Source organism: Takifugu rubripes, chromosome 19, assembly GCF_901000725.2.
Source record: "Takifugu rubripes chromosome 19, fTakRub1.2, whole genome shotgun sequence".
Classification (NCBI taxonomy): Eukaryota; Metazoa; Chordata; class Actinopteri; order Tetraodontiformes; family Tetraodontidae; genus Takifugu; species Takifugu rubripes.
Genome location: NC_042303.1, coordinates 3550359 through 3571949, shown reverse-complemented (window position 1 = coordinate 3571949; position 21591 = coordinate 3550359). Strand labels below are relative to the sequence as shown.

Below are 21591 nucleotides of genomic sequence, written 5' to 3'. Positions count from 1 at the left end.
TAACAGGAAGAAACCTTGAGCAGGACCAGGCTCATGTAGGGGGACCCTCCTGCTGATGGCCGGCTGGGTAGAGAGAGAGAGAGGGAGAGAGAGAGGGGGGGGGGGGGAGAGGAGAGTAGAGGGAGACCAGTAGTCGAGCATTCGACTATTTTCTTGTCTCTGTAACAGTTTTTATGGTCTGTTTAATTCGCAAAATGTTGTTACAGGAGATAATGGTGGAGATGGGAACATATTAATTCATGTGTGTGAAATGTTCAATCTGTGTAGATCCATTTACCACCGTTTGACCTCAATGTTCTATTTTAAAGTTTGACATGAACACAGGGGAGCTTGGAATTGAATCAGTTGTTTGATTCATTTGCTGAGAAGATTATGAATAAATGTATTTATTTGAATCCCATGGCTTCCTTTTTTTCTTTTTGTTTTACAATTCAGTTTTCAGTTTTGTGTTGACTATATATATGTATATCTCAATACAGCAATATACACACACACACACATATATATATATATATATTAAAAAAAACATCTCTTCCTTGCCCTCCTGGGCGCTGCCTCCTTCCTTATATATATATAGGGAGGCGTCTGGACGTGTCCCACCGGGACACACACACACACACACATATATATATACTGTGTATTCATTAAATGATATATATATATCAAAGTGGGCCCTTATACAAGCCCTAATTGGGCCCCAACAAGGCCAGTGCTGGCTTGCATGCAGGGTTTTCTGTTCAGACTCATTACGACTCTGAACTCCTTTTCATTCTCATCACAGGTTGTCTCGCACCCGAGCTGGATAAAACTGAAAATTCGTTAGGCGTCGCCTTACACAGGAGCTCCAACCAGTGACACAGATGGCTCACAAATGCCAGAGTTTGCGCATCTATTCTACAGATTTACGATTGATTTGGGGTTTTTTTTTTTACTTTTGATTGGACGAGTTATGAGTACATAAATATAGTACAAATATTATTGTACAGATGCTGAAAATATAGTCTTGTTTGCAGCTGAAGTTTCTGTTTACCTCAATTAAGAAAAAAATGTATAAAAAGACGAGACCTGCCTCAAAAGTACCCATTTTATAGTGATGCATATACATGTACTCCATATGCATTATTTCCATGTATACAAGTATTTCTGCTTACCTAATTTTTACTGTCAAATAAAATAGCTGTTAATATTTGTTGGCAGGTTAACCACTGGAAGGTTTGTGGTCATCAGACACTTGTCAATTATTTGTTTAAAGAATTATTTCCAAAGAATGTTGAAGGTCACCTTTTATTGCACGATAAAAGACCACATGTATCATGTTTGATGTTTGGAGTATTGAGATCTGTCCACAGGTGGAGAGGATTCAAACCCTCACTTTCAGACCCGTCAGTATAATCTTTTTCTTCGCTGCTGGAACTTCTTGATGAACGGCTTACGCATTTGCCATTTTCAGTCTGTTTTCTAATTCTCTTGTCAAGACGAACAGTTACTTTTAAGAACCAGCAACATCTGTGGACGGCTGGAGGTTCCATCGTGCCCTGAATGGACAAATGTGACCTTCTGAAAACAGCAATTCACAACCTTACCTCGTTTTTCTGCTCTTGGGTTTAAGCGTGCCACATGAAGAGCTACAGGATGCCTATTATAAAGTGGTCAGGTACGTAGTTGTGCATAAACACTGTGCTCCTGCAGGGTAATAGGTTCCCCTACAGTCCAAATCCTATCATCATGGTCCCTTTTACTATTCTAGGCTCACTGATTAGCAACATGCATGTGAGAGGCTATGGAGCACGGCTACAAAAGCAAGAACATTTCAGCAAAAGGAGTTTTTATGTATTTCATTGAGAGGTCAAGTCCAACGATCGTCATGAGACAACAAAGAACTATACAATAAATACATTATTGTGAGATTAACAACATTGATAAAATGAGGGAACACTGTTAAATGGGGGCGTGACAGGAACAAACCATCCATGTACATTTCCTTAAACACAAATGCAGAAAACAACAAACAACAAACAGTCAGCTTCCAAAATACCGAAGAAGCAACCCCCCCCCCCCGATTCCGGCCAACACCATAGCTCTGGGCAACGGACACCATCCGATGGCCTCGGCAAACTCGTCAAAAAATGTGCTGACCTCTGGGAAGAATAATGAACATGACCCTCCTGCAGCCTTCAGATCAGTCGGTTTCAGGTTGTTTCAGCCTTCTGAGAAAGTTTTGGAGTATTCAACACCCACAAACGATCAGGATTTAACTAAAAGGTTTCACTGCCTTATTGAAAAGATTAGACAGAAATTCCTTAATTTCTAATGACAAAAATCCACGAGCTTTGATCCAAAAACTTTTTGGAGTTCAACTTGGTCAGCAAGTTGCAGGATCTGTTATGGAAAGTCTAAAAGAAATGATTGCAGGCCGTTTTACCAAACTTTTTCCCGATTGTGTATTTTGAAAGCTGCAGGAGGCTCGTTACCATGGTGATGACAGCTAACCAAGGTTGACTTAATTGATCCTTTCCCTTTAATGATGCCATCGTCTGAGTAGGCGTGGCGATGACATGTGCAAATGAAGCTGAAACTATGACAACTTCAGAGGCACTGGTGAGAAAACAGCTTTTCTTCACTCGTCACTTGTGCTTTACAGGATGTCTGTCGGGTAGTTTCCTTTCCAATTAATAGTGTTTTTAACTGCTGTGGATTTGCACAGTTGGCTTTGGGATGTGAAAGCACAGCAGTGTGTTATGGACTCGTACAAGCAACCCAACACAAACACAGCAACATATCTCTATGTGGAGATGCAACAGAACAGCCATACAAAAAAAGACAGGAGCTAAATAAGGCATTTCCTTGATAATGCACAATGAAATGATGCGAGAACAAAGCGATATTTGGTGAGAGTTTGGCAAAGCAAAATAAAAGCCTAATAAATTACACATGGCCACCAACTTGTGACAAGGCAAGGAGTGTTCCCCAACAAGTCATGTGACCAGTAAGTAAAAATGTGACAGAACAGGCTTTCAGAACATGCACACACACCCACACAGATCCCCTCCCACTACCACACATTCTCACTCTTTAACACACACACACACACACACACACACACCGTTAACATTCACAAAAAGACGCTGTGCAAAAATAATGTCCTCTTAGGTGAAAACAACACTGAAGTCCGTCGTAATCAACAGAACGTTTGACGCCATGCCGCAGGTACGGAACGTGTTCTGGACAAAGTGAATGGTACCAGCAACTCGCATTGTTTAACAGTACAAACAGCTCAGAGCAACAGGAAAATCTCAATATAAACGTCTTATTTTCTCAAATATTACTCTTTCATGAAGTTTTGAAGATAAAGTGAGAAAATGAAGAGCAATCAGGATGCAGACTGCCCCACACTCTTCCCAAGGGGTCCCTCCTCTCCTCTTATCTGTTTTGTCAAAAACTAGACAGGGGGACAACAGCATCATAATTCGGTACCATTTAGCCTTAACCACTGATTCACTGTAGTTTCTTTTTATTTTTTGAAATTTAGGACACTTTAAAACGGCGCCTTGGAACAAAGCTCGTTTCTCCTACAGTATCATATCGCCCCCTGGTGGCTTGACACAGCTCTTCACCGGGAGGTTCACTAAAAAAAATAAGACGGGCATAAAATAAGCAATAAATAATCTCCTGATTGTTCACTGCCGTCAATTAAATCGAGCCAAGTTGCTTTCATTTGGAAAATTCTTTCTTCTAAGCAAAAGTCTCTCGCTTTAAGGTGATTTGGGAATGTTGGTGGAGAGTACAGGTTTTTCAACATTGCACAGGAATATTCCAACAGTGGGTGTCGGGCAAAGTAAAGAGTAAAAACGGAACTTTCTGACAGTAAAATAAGACCCACTGAATGTAAAACTGCTTCTTTATGGCACCAAACCGGCTCCTGCAGCCATCCTTTGTCTTCCCTCGTACACACCAAAATTGCAACCACGAACCTTCCAGCAGATTGTCTTGATGGCCGAGTTTGGATCACTGTGGCTGCTATGACTTCTCTGACTGGGCTCATTCTTGATGTAGAAGAATGGGGATGAAATACACAGATGATCATTGTTCACACTATCTTTGTACAAGCGCAGGTGGAGGGTCAGGAGGTCTTATAAACATAACAAATGTAAATATAAGTATTATTAGTTAGATTCATAATAAAAGTCTTTACGTGGAGATTGGCAGACAGACACGGCACAAACTTTACACTGTTGCTTTGTCCGCAGACAGACCAATGGAGAAACCACAGAAAAAAACAAGTCTGTACACAAGTCTCTTCTTCTACGCATTCTCTCCTCTTTCGCGTCTTTGCTCCTCAGAGTCCTGATTTCCGTCCTCGGCTGCCTCCGCACGTCTCATGTCCTCTGACTGTGTTGTGGTTTCCTCCACATGGTGATTGGAGTCAGGTTCCTGGAGCTCAGCAGGCCTGTCCTCTCTGTCCACCTGTCCATCTTTGTGCTCCTCGGGCAGAGATGCGGAGGCAGAGGGGGCGGAGGGTGATGAGGGGTCAGAGTGGGAGGTAGCGCTAGCATTAACTGTACTTTCTCTCTCTTCAACCGTCACTATCGTAGTCTTCGCCCTCTCCTCTTCTCTCCCTCTCTTCCTCCTCCGTTTAGGGCTGCTTTGGGGGCCGTCTACAGCACCGGGAGGCACAGCGGGAAGCGCCATTATGCCACCATGAGGTAAAAACATATGCGGGTACAGCAGACCGTGCGACATGCCTGGGATCAGAAAGGGGTTAAAAGTAATGTGGCTGCCAGCGCCAGCTCCGATTGCTGCGCCCACATGTGCCCTGCTGGTGGAGGTAATGATGGCGGCCGCCTCAGCCCCTCCCGACCTGTTTTCCGCTGGCCTCCTCTCATCCTGGCTGCTTAATTTCTCGCCTCCGTCGTTGCCTGAAGACACCGTGCTCTCCACAGCTGTTGTGGAGGACGGGCTGGCCGCCTCGGGCGTTGATGCCGTGGTGGTGGTGGTGGTGGTGACCTTATCGGCAGGTAGTGAAGAAGAAGAAGAAGAGGAGGAGGTGGGGAGTGAAGAGGACGGGGGTGGAGTATGTGCCATCATCGCACCAACGCTGAACATGGCATGTTGAGGAATGGCCGCTCCGTGGGGGTGCGGGATGCTCTGCAGCATCATCGGTAGGATGTTCAGGCCGTTCTTCGCACCGTCTGCAACTGTTGCCACCCCTCCTGCCTGAACTGCAGCAGTAAAACTGTGTGGGAATCCAGCTGCCATAATGCCCGAGATTGGAATTCCGGGAATACTGCTGCGGAGATTCTGCATGGTCACCATGGAGTCCATGCTGCCCATTAACCCCCCGTTCATAAAGAGCGGCGAGGCGAGACCAGAGGGGGCCGAATCAGAGACGGACAGCAGAGGTTTGGGCATTTCACTACGAGGCCGCCGCCCACGCCGCCGGGCGCCCAGGTCTCTGTTGACCGGTTCCGTCAGTATACGAGAGAACTTGGTCTCAGGTAGGAAGCCCTACAACAGGGGGAGAAACAAAGGGGACATTGTGGGAAAAAAAGAGACAGAAAGAGGGAAACCTTCATGAATGACTCTACTCACAGAGTGTTTCACGACATCGCACCAGTCTGGAGCTACGTAGTACTCCGAGTTGGCATCCAACCACCTTGAAAGCTCCTTGATGGCGGGGGCTATAGCGCCACCAAGCTAAGAGGCAGAATAAAGCACGAGTGTAAACTTGTTTAATACTTTGACTTGAGAATAACCTTCATTAGTAAAGTAGAACAGAGAAATTCAAACATTCATGCTGTGCATCATTACTGGACATTAAAGGGGATATTGTGTGTATTTACTCGGCGCCCTGTGCCTCTGTGTATGACAGGAACCCTCTCCTCTCCTGTCAGGGTGTTGACGTCCAGCTTGGTGGGATCTTTGCAGCGATGCCTCCTCTGCTTCGGACGCTCCACAAAGCCCTGTAGCAGTCCTGCTCCAGACTGGAAAGAGAGGAGAAAACTACTGAATGAGGGAGAAACATTTACGAAAGTGGCGTGAAGATGAGATCCCCATACAAGAAGTTGAGATGAATCGAAGGATGAAGACATACGTGAGTAAAGGTGGGCAGGTCCATGCTGTAGCCCGGGTTCTGCCTCAGCCACTCCATCAGACCTTTACTGGCCGCTTCTCTGTCGATGGCCACAATCTCTGGTTGAGGAGAGGTCTGGGTGGGGGTGGGTGTAGAAGTGGAGGATGGTGTGGGAGGACCGGCAGGGTGCTCTGAAGGAGGGGGGGTGGGTGAAGATGTGGAGGAGGACACGGAGGAGTGGCTCATTCCCTCCACACGGCCCTACAGACAGACAGACAGGAACAGTCCATTTAGAAATCTTTAAAATATTTGTTTAATAATTTCATTTAAAATATTCATGATGAACTAAACTGAAATATTAACCATATTGGAAAGGTTTCCACTTTTATCAACCTACTTTATCAGAACTGAAGTGCCGATTTTTAACATTTATAGGGGCGTTTCACAATGCAGCTGGGAGCAGTTTGCTGGTAACCTGCTAGTTTAAATGACTGGGTGACAACAAGGGATCAACGGCGGTAGGTAAAACCGATATAATTGACTGTAAAATTTCATATTTTGTCAGAACAGTCAAGGTTCGTGTAGTTAATGAAACTATTATCAGTAACTCTCCATCAGGACTCTCCATTTTTGCCCATTTCATATAATGAATGATGGAATCCTTTCCAATGTAGGTAACTGCAGATTTATGTCAAAATAATTGTAATTATTTGAGCTGTAGGTTCAGCTCCAGGTTCCCGTCGCTGTACCCACCTTAGTGTCTGGGACGTGCAGTCCTCTCTTGGCAAACTCAGAGTAGAGTGCTTCCACATTTCTTCTCCTGCCTCTCCTCCTCCTCAGCGCATCATCTCCCCTCAGGTTTCCGTTAATTATTTGCCCCGTTACAGGATGGATGAGACCTGCCTGCAGGATCCCGGCCATGTCTATTCCCAGGCAGCCTGCTAGTGGGGCTGTGATGGGCGGCGGCGGCAGCTTCTGACTGCCGCCATCACTGGCACCGTGGTGACCGACGCCCGGTGCGACTGCAGCTTCTCCGGTCCCGATGCCGCTAGTGGTGCTAATGTCACCACTTGGTTTTGTCAGATCAATGGCAGATTCTTGCCAACCGTTCATCATCATGGCTCCTGCCGGATGAGAGGCCGAGGCCTCCGCTAGGTTACTGCCACTGGCAGTCGTGGTGGGAAGGCACGACGACGCAGCTTTCCCTGCTAACACCTTGGCAGCAGCTGCAGCAGCAGCGGCCGCCTCATAGTCAAAAGCCCGTCGGCCTCCAGGTTGTTTGAGGTCAGAGAGATAAGGAGGAGCCACAAGCCTCTCCTGTAAAAAAGGCAGGGAGGTAAGGCGCCAGGCGCCGCGCCCGCATGCCCCGCCCCTCTGCATGTACTGTCAGGACAGGGTGGGTGAGGGGTAGACAGGAACGGGAGAGAAATGACGTCTTTATTTAACATATAAATGGACAGAGACAGAAGACAGTGGCTGCTATCGATCAGACCTGGGTAACAGCATCGGCAGCAGACCTTAACAGGACAAACTCATGCACAGCTTCAGGGAGAAGCTTTTGGACTTTTCCTGCTACATCAAACCACAAACTGGAACACATCAGAATGTGTAACATTTTGAGAACTAATAAAAACAACCAAGTGCTAGTGGCACTATTCAATAGATTCCACATTACAGGAAGTATGTACAGGAAATGATGCTTCACCTTCCCGAGTCTGATATCAGCATGTTTCTACTGAATTTACACAAGACAAAGACAAAGATCTCCTACAAAAAGCAATGACATGAATTTAAGGTGTCCAGTACAAGGTTCTGATCTGATTATCATTTCCAACTGTTCCACATCACTAACATAAGAGATATATTTCTGGTGTAGAGAAGCCTCCACACGTAAGGTTTGGTTTAGATGTCAGGATAAAGGACAAACGTAAGAATTTAATAAACTCAAGGCGTTCTGATGCTCCCAAACGGGACAGATGTAGTTTTCTTCTCTTTCACTATTGCACAGATGTTTTTAACATATGAAAGTTCAACAAGAAATTTGAAATTGGCAAACTGGACACCAAGTATCATAAACCAGGCTGTGAGGTAGTGGAGATAAATATGGACAGAGACATTCATATGTGAAGAAACAAAGCTATTTTTAGTTGATCTCTGATGTGTTCTTACCTTTGGCAACCTTGTGAGGGGCGGAGGGATGGAGAATCCCAATCCAGCGTTGACCTGCTGAACCCTGGCCTGGCCCGGAATGGAGCCGGAGGCTGGTGTGGACAGGAAGGAGGCTCGCTGGTGCTGGTGTTGGGCTAAACTGTTGGCCAAGCAGGAGCTGGTGGTCAGGGAGCCAGCGGAGTCATACTGTTCGCTTGATGAAGGCCACTTCCCCTTCAGAACTGCATGACAGATACTGTCAAGGCGGTTGATGATGACCCGGTCCTACAGGGAGACGAAAAGGATATCTATGTCTTTTTTGACTCGATGGGCTTTAGTTTCTTGTATTTTCTTCACAAACCAACATCAGAATACATTCAATTAAAGGCCTTCCATTATCAAACACTGAGCAATGGGTTACTAATGAAACATCATCGATACTAAGCCCTCTGCGTCCCTCAAAAAGCCACAGAGTGCTGAGCATGTATGGCGTGTCAATAGGTTCTCTAATATGGGAATGACACAGCACCTTAGGCCACTCAGAAAATGAGTAAAGGGTTTTCTCCTGTAGCAGCTGAGCGATGGTGGGCTCCTTGCCGTCGTGGTGGCAGTCGTTCTCACAGATGGGAGCTGCAAACCTGCTCACATAACCTTTAATGACAAGCAAAGTCGAGGACAAAAACGGGTTCATTAGCACAATAATGGAAACTAGCATTATGTCGGCATTGAGTCGTTTAAAGCGCGATGAGGTAACGGTAACATCAGTGTGTAAGTGCTGCATCTCTTTGGTGATGGATGAACACGACTTTAACGTTTATGGCGGCACTTTATCAGACATTAGTGTGGTAGTTACTGTCACGGACTACGAAAAGGGACCGATGTCAGCTCCCGAGAAAAGAAATCTGAAGGACCAAAAAACGCCCGTGTCGGCCTCTACACCGATCATGAAAACCAAAGAAAATTTCTATTTTCTCACTTTAAATTGGCTGATATTGAAGGCAAAAATAAAGACATTTATCACCAAGTAGTCATAAACTGGTCTTTTTTCACAGGATAACACTGTGTTATGTGCACCAGGAGTTCTTTCCCTTTTCCAAGTTTCCCTTTCACAAACACAGCAGTGGACATAGGTTAAAAACAGCCCAATTATTTGTATCAAACTGTTCCAACAATCTCTCTCTCAGAAGCTGACTTGCATACAGAGGATGTGCTGTGATACAGTGGACCTGAAATCCTGTTGTTACCTGGTGTACACAGCTTCTTCACTTGACCTTTGACCGCCAAACTTGCTGCAGTGTCCACCAGCCCATCAGTCTGCTCCAGTTTTGGGGTCAGTACTGTGCTGTCGGCCTCCAACAGCTCTTGCTTTATCTTACCTTTGATCCCAGGTAAGGTCAGTTCTAGAGGCTCTGCTTTTGATTTGCATTTTTCTTCAGAGCTGTCAGGGTAGGTTGTGAAGTCGAGAGCTTCCGGTTGTGTCTCAGTCTTAAGCTTGGTGCCACCTGAAAAGGCCGAGTAGACTTCAGGTTTACAGTCTAAACCCTCTGGCTTCACTGAAACGCTGACAAATTCAGATTTGCTCTCCAGTGTTTCAGGTTTGATAGGATAGTCTAACTGCTCGTCTTTGGTGATGAGGTCCTCCGTCTTCACAGCAGACAGGAAGTTCCCCTGTTTGACGTCAGAGCTGTCAGGATAAATATCCTCAATAGACTTCCTCTCTGTCTCCTCTGTCTTGACAGGCAACTGCAATTGCTGTGGTTTATTCCCACAATTGCCGTCTGATGACAGAAAGACATTAGGATGTGAGGATTTTGCGTTTGGAGGGGAAACGGGGGTTATTTCAGTTTCATCTTGTGGAAGATCGTCATCTTTGCTGTTATGACCATGTAACAAAGTTCCGATCTTACATTTGATGATGCCTGCTGGTAAATTCTCATCCTCACCCACGCTCTCAAAGGTCTCTTGGCCTACAGACTCTTCCGTTTTGACCCCTTTGTTTATTTTGGTAGTGCCCTCCTCAGTTAATGATGTGATCGGAGGGGTCATGGCAGGGCTGGAGCGTTGTGTGTATCCAGAATAAATGCTCTCCAGCTCCATCACAGTGGCTCTGGCATCCAAGTGTTGCACAGTTTTTTCATCAGTCATTTCATCGCAGGACTGAACCAATGAAACATCCATGATAGGTTCATGATCCATCTGCCTCTCTGTTATCGCCTCCACTTGCTCCGAAAGACACACCGGAGCAGCATTTAGGTTATTCCCTGGATTTCCTGTTGCTCCCACAATGTCTCCTGTTGTCTTCTCCATCTGTGTCTCTTCCTCCATCGTTTGATAGAAAATCAAACCATCTACTTGCTCCCCAGATTCCTGAATGGATTCTGGACACACAAGGCTTTCCCCCTGTTCCAGCTTCCCAAAATAAGGCTCCACATCTTGAGATAACTCATCTTTATGCTCTGCTTGGCCAAAGCTCCCCTGAAGATTTGGACAAAGTTGGGGCGAGAGCTCCATCCTTTTGTCCCGGCCTACCAGGCTTGCCTCAGCCTCAAGCTGGTCTACCTGTGGCAAGTCCATGGGTCTGGTCAGAACTCCCACACTCTGGTCTGGATCTGTGGCAACAGACCATTGACATTTTTTGAAACACAGCTGAACTGGAATGAGTGTCACTTTAAGAGGCTCTCCTCAGAAAATGTAGTGAAAACGTGGACATACAGCTGAGATCACAACAACATACTGTATAAGTAACAGTTAGGATGTTGTCAGTAAATATTCTAATGTCAAAAATGGATTTGCAAATCAGGAAAAGTTTCCTCCGAAAGTTACAGTTGTGTTGTTCTACATCTATGGCCGGGCTGTAACCAATGTTAGTGCTCAGGCACCAAGACCCTTGTAGGACCCATCAGGGCCAAATTTGCTAACAGCAATGAAAATTTTTGCAGATTTATTCTTCCTGAACAAATTTCTGTAGGCACATTTTCTCAAAGCCTGTTACACATATCAGGAAAAACACATATGCATATGGTAATACCTTGGTCTATACAAGAGTTCTGCACCTCCACACCTGTGTGTATTCGCTCCGTCTGCTCCGTGCTGGTCCTGGACAAGTCTTCTGTTGCTCCGTCCTGTCCATCAAACTCAAAGGTGGCGCTTCCGTCCTGTCCTTCACTCACAGGATTGGTCAGACTGTCAGTGACATCAGAATGACTCAACCTATCCTGAGCTTCGTGGGCAGTGATGTCAGACAGAGGAAGAGGGGGAGGGGGGACATAAGGTGGTGGGGAGCTTGCTGATAGATCAGTTTGGTCTGTGCTGGGCTCCTCACTGACGCTAATGTCCTGGATACATAAAAATCAGATCATACAAAAATGATGCCATCATATTCACATCAAGGCGTTGCTTGAAAAATGTGCTTTGTGTATACTAAGGATTCTAGATTGGCTGCAGTCTTGTGTAGGAAATGTTTGTTCTGTAACTGGTGTTCTGGTTTTAAGGGCCAATTGCGTCATAGTAAACGTCTAGAACTACGCCAAAAAACAAAACTGAGGAGCAGCTTCAGCAACAGACTCCTGCAGCCTCGCTGCTCCAAGGAACGGTACAGGAAGTCATTCCTGCCGTCCGCCATTAAACTGTACAATTCACTCAAACCAACTCAACAATAATTGTGTAATGTTTATGTTGTAATTTTATTTCTAATTTATTCTATATTTATGTATATATGCTTATAATGCTTATAATATGTATATATTATATTATGTATATATTATATATATGCTTATAATATATGCTGTATATATGCTTATAACATTCTAATCTATCTGTATTTATTTTTTTCTGTCTCTTTACTCTGCATTAGCTGCTACTATAATTCAATTTCCCCACGGGGATGAATAAAGTCCATCTTAATCTTAATCTTAATCTTAAAACAAAAAAAAATCGATTTCAAACCCGCATTGTCGCAAGGATTCCAAGCTTATATGCTGACGTGTAGCAAAAGGTATAAAGTGTATTCGTCTACTAAGATGCTTATTTCAAAAATGTTACATGAACATAACAAACCTTGAAAAGCATGTAACTTGAGGACAGTGGCTCAACAGAATCTCCTGCAGAAGGATGGGAAGCGGGGGATGAGGGCGGGAGGCCTAGACATTCCTCCAGTGTCCCACCCTCCTCCTCCCCTCTGTGTCGGCCTTGGGCCTCCTCGCTATCCTCTTCTAGGAAGTCAGTCTCCAAAGTGGAAGGTCCCAGGATCGGATCGGATTCATTGAACATGTGGTGAGCTGGGCTTGAGTGGTCCGTTCCATCCCAGGAAGCCTGTGTGGGAAAAAAAGGACCTGGATGAATGGAGAATCTCTTTTTAAAGGTGAAGTTAAGAAATGTCACAACACACACCAAAACTAGTCATTGCTGCTACTTGTGAATTAAGGGAGGACAAAGACATTCATCGAGTCTGCACAGTCCTTAATAAAGCATCACATATAGAACCAGATAGCTGCACCCAAAGTAAATGTAAGGCCATACAAACAAAACAGCACAAGTGTCTTGCAGTGCCAGAAACATAAATTCAGCTTTATTTTACCATTACCTGAGACAAATACAGATTTTGTGTGCACCTGTAACTGATCTAGCTCCACCGATGGTGCCATCAGGCCAGTCTCCTCGGAGAAGCCCTGTTCACCAACAAGAACATCACTCCTCAGTTTTGAATCGAGGTCTGTTCCTCCTACACCGTAGGAGTTGAGCATGCTTTGGCCTCCTGCAGCAGAATTGAAAGGGAAACCATTGAGGGTGTCTTTAGAAGCCTTCCCACTGTGTAAAGCATCTGCAGACATGGCATCATGGTGCAGAGAACCCAGCTCTATGGTCTCATCCAGGGCAGGACAGTCAAGAAAATCTGCCTGTGACCCAGGAACTATTCCCAGACCTGGTGAGGCAGAGCTGTGGGCATCCAGTGGCGTAGGCTGGAGATGAGAGGAGGTAGAAGATGATGAAGGGGAGGGAACTGACAAGGCCATCGGCTGATGCTGCTGGTGATGGGCACTCTGGTGAGGATATTCGGGGGGGTGAGGGGAATGGCGCATGAGACCCGGTTCATAAAGACAGCAGTGTGGCAGCTGTGGATGCACCGAGGATGAGGAGGAGGCAAAGGGCGAGGATGAGATGCTGGGATGACGGTGGTTCTGAGGATGAAAGTGAGAGTGATGCCCTCGGATATAGGCTCTGTGACTCTCCAGAAAGCCCAGCTGAGGGTCATTTAGGATGTAGAAGTCGGTACGGCTCAGGCCGTGGCGAGCCGCCCCGATGAGGAGGTCACGGTCATGTTTGCCACATTCCCACCACGGTGGGAGGTAGGGGGAGGGGCGGCAAAGCTGGAGGCGTGTCGAGATCACTGGATGATGGAGAACCTGAGGAGGAGCACGTTTTAGACGGAAATAATGTCAGTATATGAAAATGAGAACATCATAAAAAAGTAAAATATCAGCTGACTGCACATGCACACACCCACTGACACATCAATCCACACCCCTTTCTACACACCTGCTCTCTGATCTTGCGGAGCAGCTCGATGCGGTATAAGGTCCGTGCGGCTCGCTCTTCTGTCAGAGGCTCAACAAAGACGGCGTGATCGACCGCTGTAACAACAGGAACAGTCAAACTGGTAAGAAGGTAGTAGAGGGAAAAAGGATGTGTGGCAGGGGAGAAGGTGAGATAAGATAGATGACTTCCATCACCAGAATGCTAAGTTTTGGAGTTTGAAAGGCAAAAGAGCATCAACATGACTGTGGGCGGATTCAACAACCTGATGTCAGACAGCAAAATGTGCTGCTGCCAAGAATTTCTGATAGGAAAGTTTAGCGGAATCTCTAATATTTGATAATTAAAAATAAAATAAAAAGTCAAACTAGCATTTTTACCTTCATCCTTCCTTGGAGGCAGTTTGCAGGCCGTCCTACACATGTTGACAAAGGAGTTGAAATATCTCTCCAAACTCTCGTCCGTCTTTCTCTCCAGTCGGGCCAGTACTCTGAACTGGGACCAGTCAAATGCTTTCACGTCAGTGTCATACACGACCCCAAAGGACGAAACGGTGCGATAAAAGTCAGCCTGCTCTCGACGAGTCCACCTTAAACATGACGGAAAACAACAGATTTATTGTTTTGAATGAAACTGCATGGAATATCACCTGTGTTTATTGCAGCCACAACATGAGTCAAACAATTGTTCACAGCAAAAATAAAACAAATATAACTGACAGGCGATAACAGGGACAGAACACTATCAAAAACCCCCAAAACAATAATAGTAAGTCCACGATATATTTAAAATAGGAAACTCGAATAAAGACGCAGCAGGTGGTAATAAGCATAAATGCAGGCAGCACCAGACTTGTAAACCCAAGGCCACTCGCACAACAATTACTTAACTGCCTCCCTGTTACTACCTTCCCAGTGGGGCCAGGAGACATCAAAGTGAAAACAAATGCAAACTAAAGTGCTTTAGACATCAAACAGGTAAACAAAGGCTCCTGCAAGAGTTTTAATTTGGGTACGCAACTTAACTTGACCCTAAGAAATAAATGACGTATGTGTGTAGTGATTCCATAACATGAGCTGTGACCATAATGCAGCTCTATAAAAGCTGGAGAAGTCCAGCCATCTGTAATCAAACTTTTCTTCAGTCAACATCTCTGTCACCTTGTCCTTGTTTTTAGATTGTTCATTGTTTGAGTAAAAAAGCATAAACAACGTAATTTGTGTGTAGCTGATACAAATGTATATTTCAAGGTAGCTGCATTACAGACACCGTTAGAAAAAAAAAAGCATTTACCGGTAAAATATATTTATGTTGCTAAGCGGATTAAATTAAAAGTTAAAAAATCCTGACATGATCAAATTTGGATTTAAGGTCTCTGTATAAACTTACAAGTGAAAAGAGTGGCTGTTGTTTCTTACCTGTCTGTCACTCGTCAGTGACTCGTCTCTTACGGTAATAAAAACATATACTGGTACTGAATGCTTTAGATCTAATTTTTCACATTACTACGTGGGATACCTGCGGCTTAAAATCCGGTGCGGCTTGTATAAGTACAAAATTGATTTTCTTTCTAAAATTAGATAATGCGGCTTATAATCAGGTGCGCTCTATAATCCTGAAATTACGGTAATAGTAACCAATACCCTGGCTATACATATTGTGGTGCCGACAAGATCATTACATCCCTAGTCTATGACAATACCCGTACAATATGATGCAATGAGGCTGTCGTTTACTCTTTGCACATGAAATAATTCATCACCTTCTTTGCCACTCCAGAAACAGTGGGTCAGAGTCTGTGTTCACCACAGAGCAGCGCTTCAGCTGGTCATTGAACTGCCATGCCAGCGGCCCACCAGCCTGGCTCTGCGTGGCTCCTGCTCCTCCGAGACCAAAGCCAACGAGGCCATCGTGAAGCAGGAAGTCGTGTCTGATCAGTGGCTCGCGCCGTAGCGCAAAGCGTTGGTAGGCCGTGATCAAGCGCCGTAAGCGGGCCGTCAGGGCTGGGCCAGTAGGCCAGAGCGGCCGAGCCTGGATGACATGCAGAGCTGCCACTCCAGTTCCACTTCCTGTTGTTGTCGTGGTGACTAATGTTTCATCCTGAGAGCTTGCGTCACCTGACATCTGGGTGTCTGTGTGGAACAGCCACAATGTGTCTCAGTACGATAAAACCCAGATGTAGTCATAGGTGTCCTGACTAATGAGACTTTACATGGTGACAGTGCAGCATGTCTCACCTGAACATGTACTGTCTGGTTTGACTGCTCCCTCTGTGCCACTACAGGTGTCCTCTCCCTGAATATTCACACAAGACCCCGACTAACAAAAAAGCATTGAAACACAGTGAAAATAAACAAGTCAATCTATTTATCAGAGAGAAATATTCTCTTAAACTAGAATTTCATGCCTCTAGAGAACTGCTTACCTTGTTGCTTTCATCTTTATCTTCCCCTCCATCAGCTTTATTTTGGGTTTCATCCTCTATTTTGGATGCACTAAAAACAAAATTCAGCAGTTTTAAAGAATAAATAATGTTTTGATGAAATGAAATCCTACATTACTGTACACAGCGTCAGACCAGGGGGAGAGTTTGAATTATCCCTGATGAGACTTAGCTGAAACATACATAATGTATCTCAAGTTAAAAACATGGTCCACTACGTGCAATTCACAAATACACCTTATTCTATACGCCCTCCAAGAAAATGGCTGAATATAGACTTCACTGCACTGGGCTGGACATATAGGCTGTTTACGTCAAACAAAATGAGAAGCTTCTCCATGAAACACCGGCATGAGCGTGTTAGCCTGCGGACACTGCTGGATTACTAATGCGAGTGCAGCACTCAGAGTGGTGCATCCACATTTGAATCTCGAGCAGGTGTATGAGTGAGATCATGTTCACTACAGCAGAAACGTCAGTGGTGATGAACTTTGTTTTCCCACGGCGTCCACACCTGCTGATATGTTACTACCGAGACTCCCAGCGATGTGATGTTTGAGGGCAAAGTGATGTTTGAAGGGTAAAGAGGAAGCATGGAAGCTAATTAACTGATATGGGCAGATGTTTTATTGATTAATATTCATTTACTCACTGGCATGAATCATTTACTTACAACCAGGAGCTCTTTTAAATGTGGCTTGTGTCGCTAATCACCGAACAGCTAACAGCTTCAACAGATATTATGATCGTGTATATGGGAATTTTCTTTATACCATTAACAGCTGTATTTTCAAATATTGTTACTTTTAACTAGCTCCAGTATGGCTAGAGGGGCACACAATCACCATCAATCTGTAACAACTCTCTCTGCCTCCTCTAGTCCATAATAATGAGCATCTTAAATGACACAGCTACACCTCTCTGCACAGATTTCTTCTGTAGTCTGGAGCACCTGTGGAGTTCCTCTGCATTCTGTCTGCAAGACTGCCTAGCAGATAGACAGACTATACATATCACATATAAAACATATATGCTACCACTCGCCAGCCAGAGCAGTTGCCATTTCAGAAGGTAGTGCAGCAAGTGTACGGCTTTAATCTACAGAGAGGGTCCGTCTGCTGGAAAGCATGAACTGCAGTGTTTGGAGCCTTGGGTGGATGTAGTGCATTAACCTCCACTGAAGGGGATAAACCAGTGTGTGTTTGTGCACAAGTGGGTACCTTTCTACCATGTCTGGGATGCCCTCCCTTCCTCCTCCTCCGCCTCCCTGATCAGCAGACAATGCTGTCACATCTGGCCTCCCCACTTTCTCCAGGAAACACAGGTCTGGGTCCGCACGCATGGCATTGTAACGCTCATAACCTGATCAAACATGCACAGTAATAAACAAACAATGTATTAAAGAAGGTGCCTGCCACATTAAATGGCATTCTTACATCCCAGGTGCTGCTGGAGTGTGCTGTGCCAATCCCAATTCAGCCTTTTAGAGTGTGAGGCAAACATAGCAGAGAAGATGTAAATATATTATATATTATAAGGATTCTGATCCGTAGTTAGAGAATAAAAAGACATCACAAAAAAATTGTTGCCAGCATCAAATGAACTGTACCAGAAGCAGGCAAACAAGAACACAAAGCCTCACCGTGCTTGTGAACTCCTATAAGGAGAGATTTGTCAGCTTCTGCATCCCACCATGGAGCCGGAACCTCTATGTAGTCGATGTCAGGTAGCGATACCTCAAGTTTACTATGAAGGACAAAACAACATGAAAATAAGTCATCAGTCTAATCAAAATTCCTTTTTGTGACAACTTATCACATTGGCTGTTCTATACCTGGCCGATATTCCCTCCAGGCCTTCACTGGTGGCGTCACCTAAAACTTCCACCTTTAAGTAGTACAACATCCTCACCCTCAGCAGCACCCTGTGGAGAGGATAGAGGGCAGGTAAGGGATCATGTTGTGGTGGGTTCTAGTTAGATATCTCTGAAATGTACATCTGAAGTATTAGTCTTTGGCATTTATATGTTCATCCGTTTCCCTCATCTGTCGTTTACACCCTCCCCACCTGCTCAGACCAACACTTCTGCTGAAGCTGCTTCAGTTTCTTTAAGACATTAAGTTTAGTTCTTTTAGTGGGAAGTTGTTGAGAATTAAAATAGAATGTGATGAGCATTAACTTGTCATTGATGAGGCAGAACCAGACCAGTAAGTTTAATGAAACTCACTCATCATCATCTGTGACAGAGAGAACAGAGAAAACATGGCCGGCTCTAGTATTACACGGCCAAACACGCCTTTGTACCGTACCACACCAGAAGGAAAAGCTGAACAGTCGATCACACCTGGTCGAATCAAAGTCTTACTCATGTTTGACTGTCGCAGCGAGCACTAGTTCCCATGACATAGTCAGGGCCCGCAGGTCATCGTCTACGTTTCTGGGGTTTCCCTACCAAAATGTTTTCACTCCAGTTTTAACAGAACTTCCTATAGGGCTCACACAAGTTCACACTTTTTCACACAATTACAATCTAGGAATAATGATGAGTCAACTAACTTGTTGCAGTGTTGTTTGAGATGTTTCTTGTAACTCTCATCATGCAGCACCACCTCTGGATTACAGTGAACCATCCAATCAGCATTTTTGGCCTCGGGAACATTGAGTTGGTTTTTTAGCTTCTTCCCTTTTCGTCCACGAGGGACTGGAACTGATAAACCTGTTACAAACAAATACTGCGTTAGACTTAAATCTTTCATTGGTAATCGGCACACAAACAGGATGAAGACGTTAATGCTGCTTTAGTGTATAAAAAGGATTATATCAATCCATCAGCTGCTTCTATCATCAAACAGCCTATTTTTGGGAACGAAAAAAAAGTGATTAGTTTAAAGTTGTGGCTCAACAGCACTGATGTTCATATTATTTCATGTTAATTGTATTATGATTAAATGCTATATCTCATTAGCCCTTTGGATCACACAAACTAGTAAATCTAACCAGAGTGATTGAGCAGCGTCTGGTCCTGGCCTTCTTTGGTGGGTGAAATCAAATCCCAGATGAAGCTCTTGATCTTGTCGTCACCTTTATAATGTCTCAAACAGTAAACCAGCAGAGCTCTGCAGACAAAAAAAATCATTTCTAGACGTTCAGAGTCCCAAAAACCCATGTTATCTCGTGTTATTTTCCTACTAAACTTAACACTGGATAGTTCACACAGAAACAAATGGCATAGATTTAGAAACTATTTACATACCTGCAAATCACCTCCATGTCCCTCTCAGCCAGGTGCCACTTAAATCGACCATGGTTTAAAATGTCCTTCCATCGACCCCACCTGGATTGGTGCCATAAAAGAACAAAAAAAGGATTACAAAGTTACAAAAACAAGAAAAACAATGAAGCAGAGTAAATATTCAGTGTGAAAGTGGTATTTTGCTAAGAAAATTCCCATCAAATACCCAAAGATAAGCAAGTTCTTTTCCACTCTGAAGCACTCGGCACGGAGGTACCGCCGGCTGCGTTCGCCCAGGCGACGCGTCCGACACGGTTTTTCCTCCGAGTCGCTGTCCAACTCCGAGAACTCCATCAGTTCATCGTCTTCAAAGGAGTTGTAATGACGGGTCTGCTTCCTTACCCGCGGAGTGTCGATCACCAAAGACTCCTACAGAACCAAAAAGGATATAGGGATAAATTAGATCATATGATCACTCTAGATCAGAGGTCGGCAACTCAAAATGTTGAAAGAGCCGTATTGGACCAAAAAAAACAAAAAACAAATCTGTCTGGAGCCGCAAAAAATTAAAAGCCTTATATATGGCTTATAATAAAGGCAAGACATGCTGTAAGTGTCTATATTAGCTGTATTAATCTACTTTCCAAATGATAAGTAGGCTACAAATACATAAAGAGCATTCATAAATGTTTATGTTCCCTGCAATGCATCCTGGAGAGAATGACGCACCACGTGACTAGTCTGCTGTACGATGGTGCTTTAAGTTTAACTTCCATTATAATGAGATGTTGAAATTAAATATTTATTATACATATTTTTACAGCATTGTAAATCTTTAAGAATGTTTGTCATGTTTTTCCTCCTACAGAAATTTTATTAAAACAAAAAATATATTCACACCATGTTTTTCCATTTTCACATTTTTGAAAAAGCTCCAGGGAGCCACTAGGGCGGCACTAAAGAGCCGCATGCGGCTCTAGAGCCATGGGTTGCCGACCCCTGCTCTAGATGGTATCTCATTAACATCAAGTCTCTCTGTGAGGAATCTAGGAGTAACTTTTGATCAAAATCTCTCCTTCAACTCACACATTAAAACAGTCTCTAGAAGTGCCTTTTTTAACCTGAGGAACATCACAAAGATCAGGAAACTACTGACGCGGCATGATGCTGAAAAGTTAGTCCATGCATTTGTTACTTCCAGGCTGGACTATTGTAATTCTTTATTATCAGGGTGTCCAAACAACTCTTTAAGAAGCCTCCAGCTGATCCAAAATGCTGCAGCCAGAGTTCTGACAGGTACTGACCACAGAGATCACATAACTCCTGTACTGGCGTCTCTTCATTGGCTGCCCGTTAAATTTAGAATAATTTTTAAAACCCTTCTTTTGACCTACAAGGTCCTCAGAGGCCTAGCTCCATCCTACCTGGAGGAGCTAGTGATACCTTACCAGCCCAATAAACTGCTCCGCTCTCAGAATGCTGGTCTACTTGTGGTTCCCAGAGTCTCTAGGAGTAGAATGGGGGGCCGAGCATTTAGCTACCAGGCCCCCCTGCTATGGAACCAGCTCCCTGTCCAGGTACGGGAGGCTGACTCCATCTCTACTTTTAAGATCAAACCTACCTCTTTGAAAAAGCTTATTGTTACTAATTCTGTAGTTCCAGTTACTATGATAGACAGACAAATTATCATACTTAGGGGGTCGTCTAATCGTTAGGTCACATCTTAGCTATGCTGCTATAGGCCAAGGCTGCCAGGGTCCAGAAACATGATCACCTGACAGGCCTCTGTCACCCCCCACTGGGTCATGGCTTCCTCTCCCTCTCCTCTCCCTTTACCCAGCCCCCCATCAGCAGGAGGTTCCCCCTACATGAGCTTGGTCCTGCTCAAGGTTTCTTCCTGTTAAAGGGGAGTTTTTCCTTGCCACTGTTGCTTGTCTGGGGTCAGGCCCTGGGATTCTGGAAAGATCCTTGAAACAATTTTGATTGTATAAGACGCTATATAAATAAAGATTGATTTGATTTGAAATGAAACTGGATGACTGACACAAGTAAGCAGGAGTCAGCATCAGAGCGCAGGACCAGCTCTTCATCACAAACCTGATAGCAACACTCCAAACATGGAATGGATGTAAAACACCAGTTAGTTTAAGCTAGTTCTCACCAAGA

The 21591-nt window shown here is 44.5% G+C and overlaps 1 protein-coding gene across 20 annotated transcripts in view; it reads right to left on the bottom strand.

The window, feature by feature from the left end:
* Positions 1 to 1808: 1808 nt before the first annotated feature.
* The window catches only part of chd6 (chromodomain helicase DNA binding protein 6), a 39453-nt gene continuing 19670 nt past the window's right edge, over positions 1809 to 21591 (bottom strand). For 16 of the 20 annotated variants that reach the window (XM_029825932.1, XM_029825942.1, XM_029825929.1 and 13 more), the window contains 23 exons: positions 19652 to 19854; positions 19447 to 19527; positions 19191 to 19309; positions 18750 to 18909; positions 18028 to 18117; positions 17836 to 17939; positions 17414 to 17555; positions 16176 to 16245; positions 15988 to 16069; positions 15513 to 15882; positions 14131 to 14339; positions 13754 to 13848; positions 12829 to 13620; positions 12275 to 12529; positions 11247 to 11553; positions 9463 to 10827; positions 8748 to 8869; positions 8240 to 8503; positions 6824 to 7453; positions 6092 to 6331; positions 5841 to 5981; positions 5590 to 5694; positions 1809 to 5505 (listed from right to left, as the gene is read on the bottom strand). In XM_029825932.1, the coding sequence (XP_029681792.1) occupies positions 4303 to 5505; positions 5590 to 5694; positions 5841 to 5981; positions 6092 to 6331; positions 6824 to 7453; positions 8240 to 8503; positions 8748 to 8869; positions 9463 to 10827; positions 11247 to 11553; positions 12275 to 12529; positions 12829 to 13620; positions 13754 to 13848; positions 14131 to 14339; positions 15513 to 15882; positions 15988 to 16069; positions 16176 to 16245; positions 17414 to 17555; positions 17836 to 17939; positions 18028 to 18117; positions 18750 to 18909; positions 19191 to 19309; positions 19447 to 19527; positions 19652 to 19854 (7149 nt within the window). In that variant the 3' untranslated portion in view covers positions 1809 to 4302. The remainder of the gene's footprint in view (positions 5506 to 5589; positions 5695 to 5840; positions 5982 to 6091; positions 6332 to 6823; positions 7454 to 8239; positions 8504 to 8747; positions 8870 to 9462; positions 10828 to 11246; positions 11554 to 12274; positions 12530 to 12828; positions 13621 to 13753; positions 13849 to 14130; positions 14340 to 15512; positions 15883 to 15987; positions 16070 to 16175; positions 16246 to 17413; positions 17556 to 17835; positions 17940 to 18027; positions 18118 to 18749; positions 18910 to 19190; positions 19310 to 19446; positions 19528 to 19651; positions 19855 to 21591) is intronic. The other 4 variants (XM_011613622.2, XM_029825948.1, XM_029825947.1 and 1 more) reach the window with 4 other exon arrangements.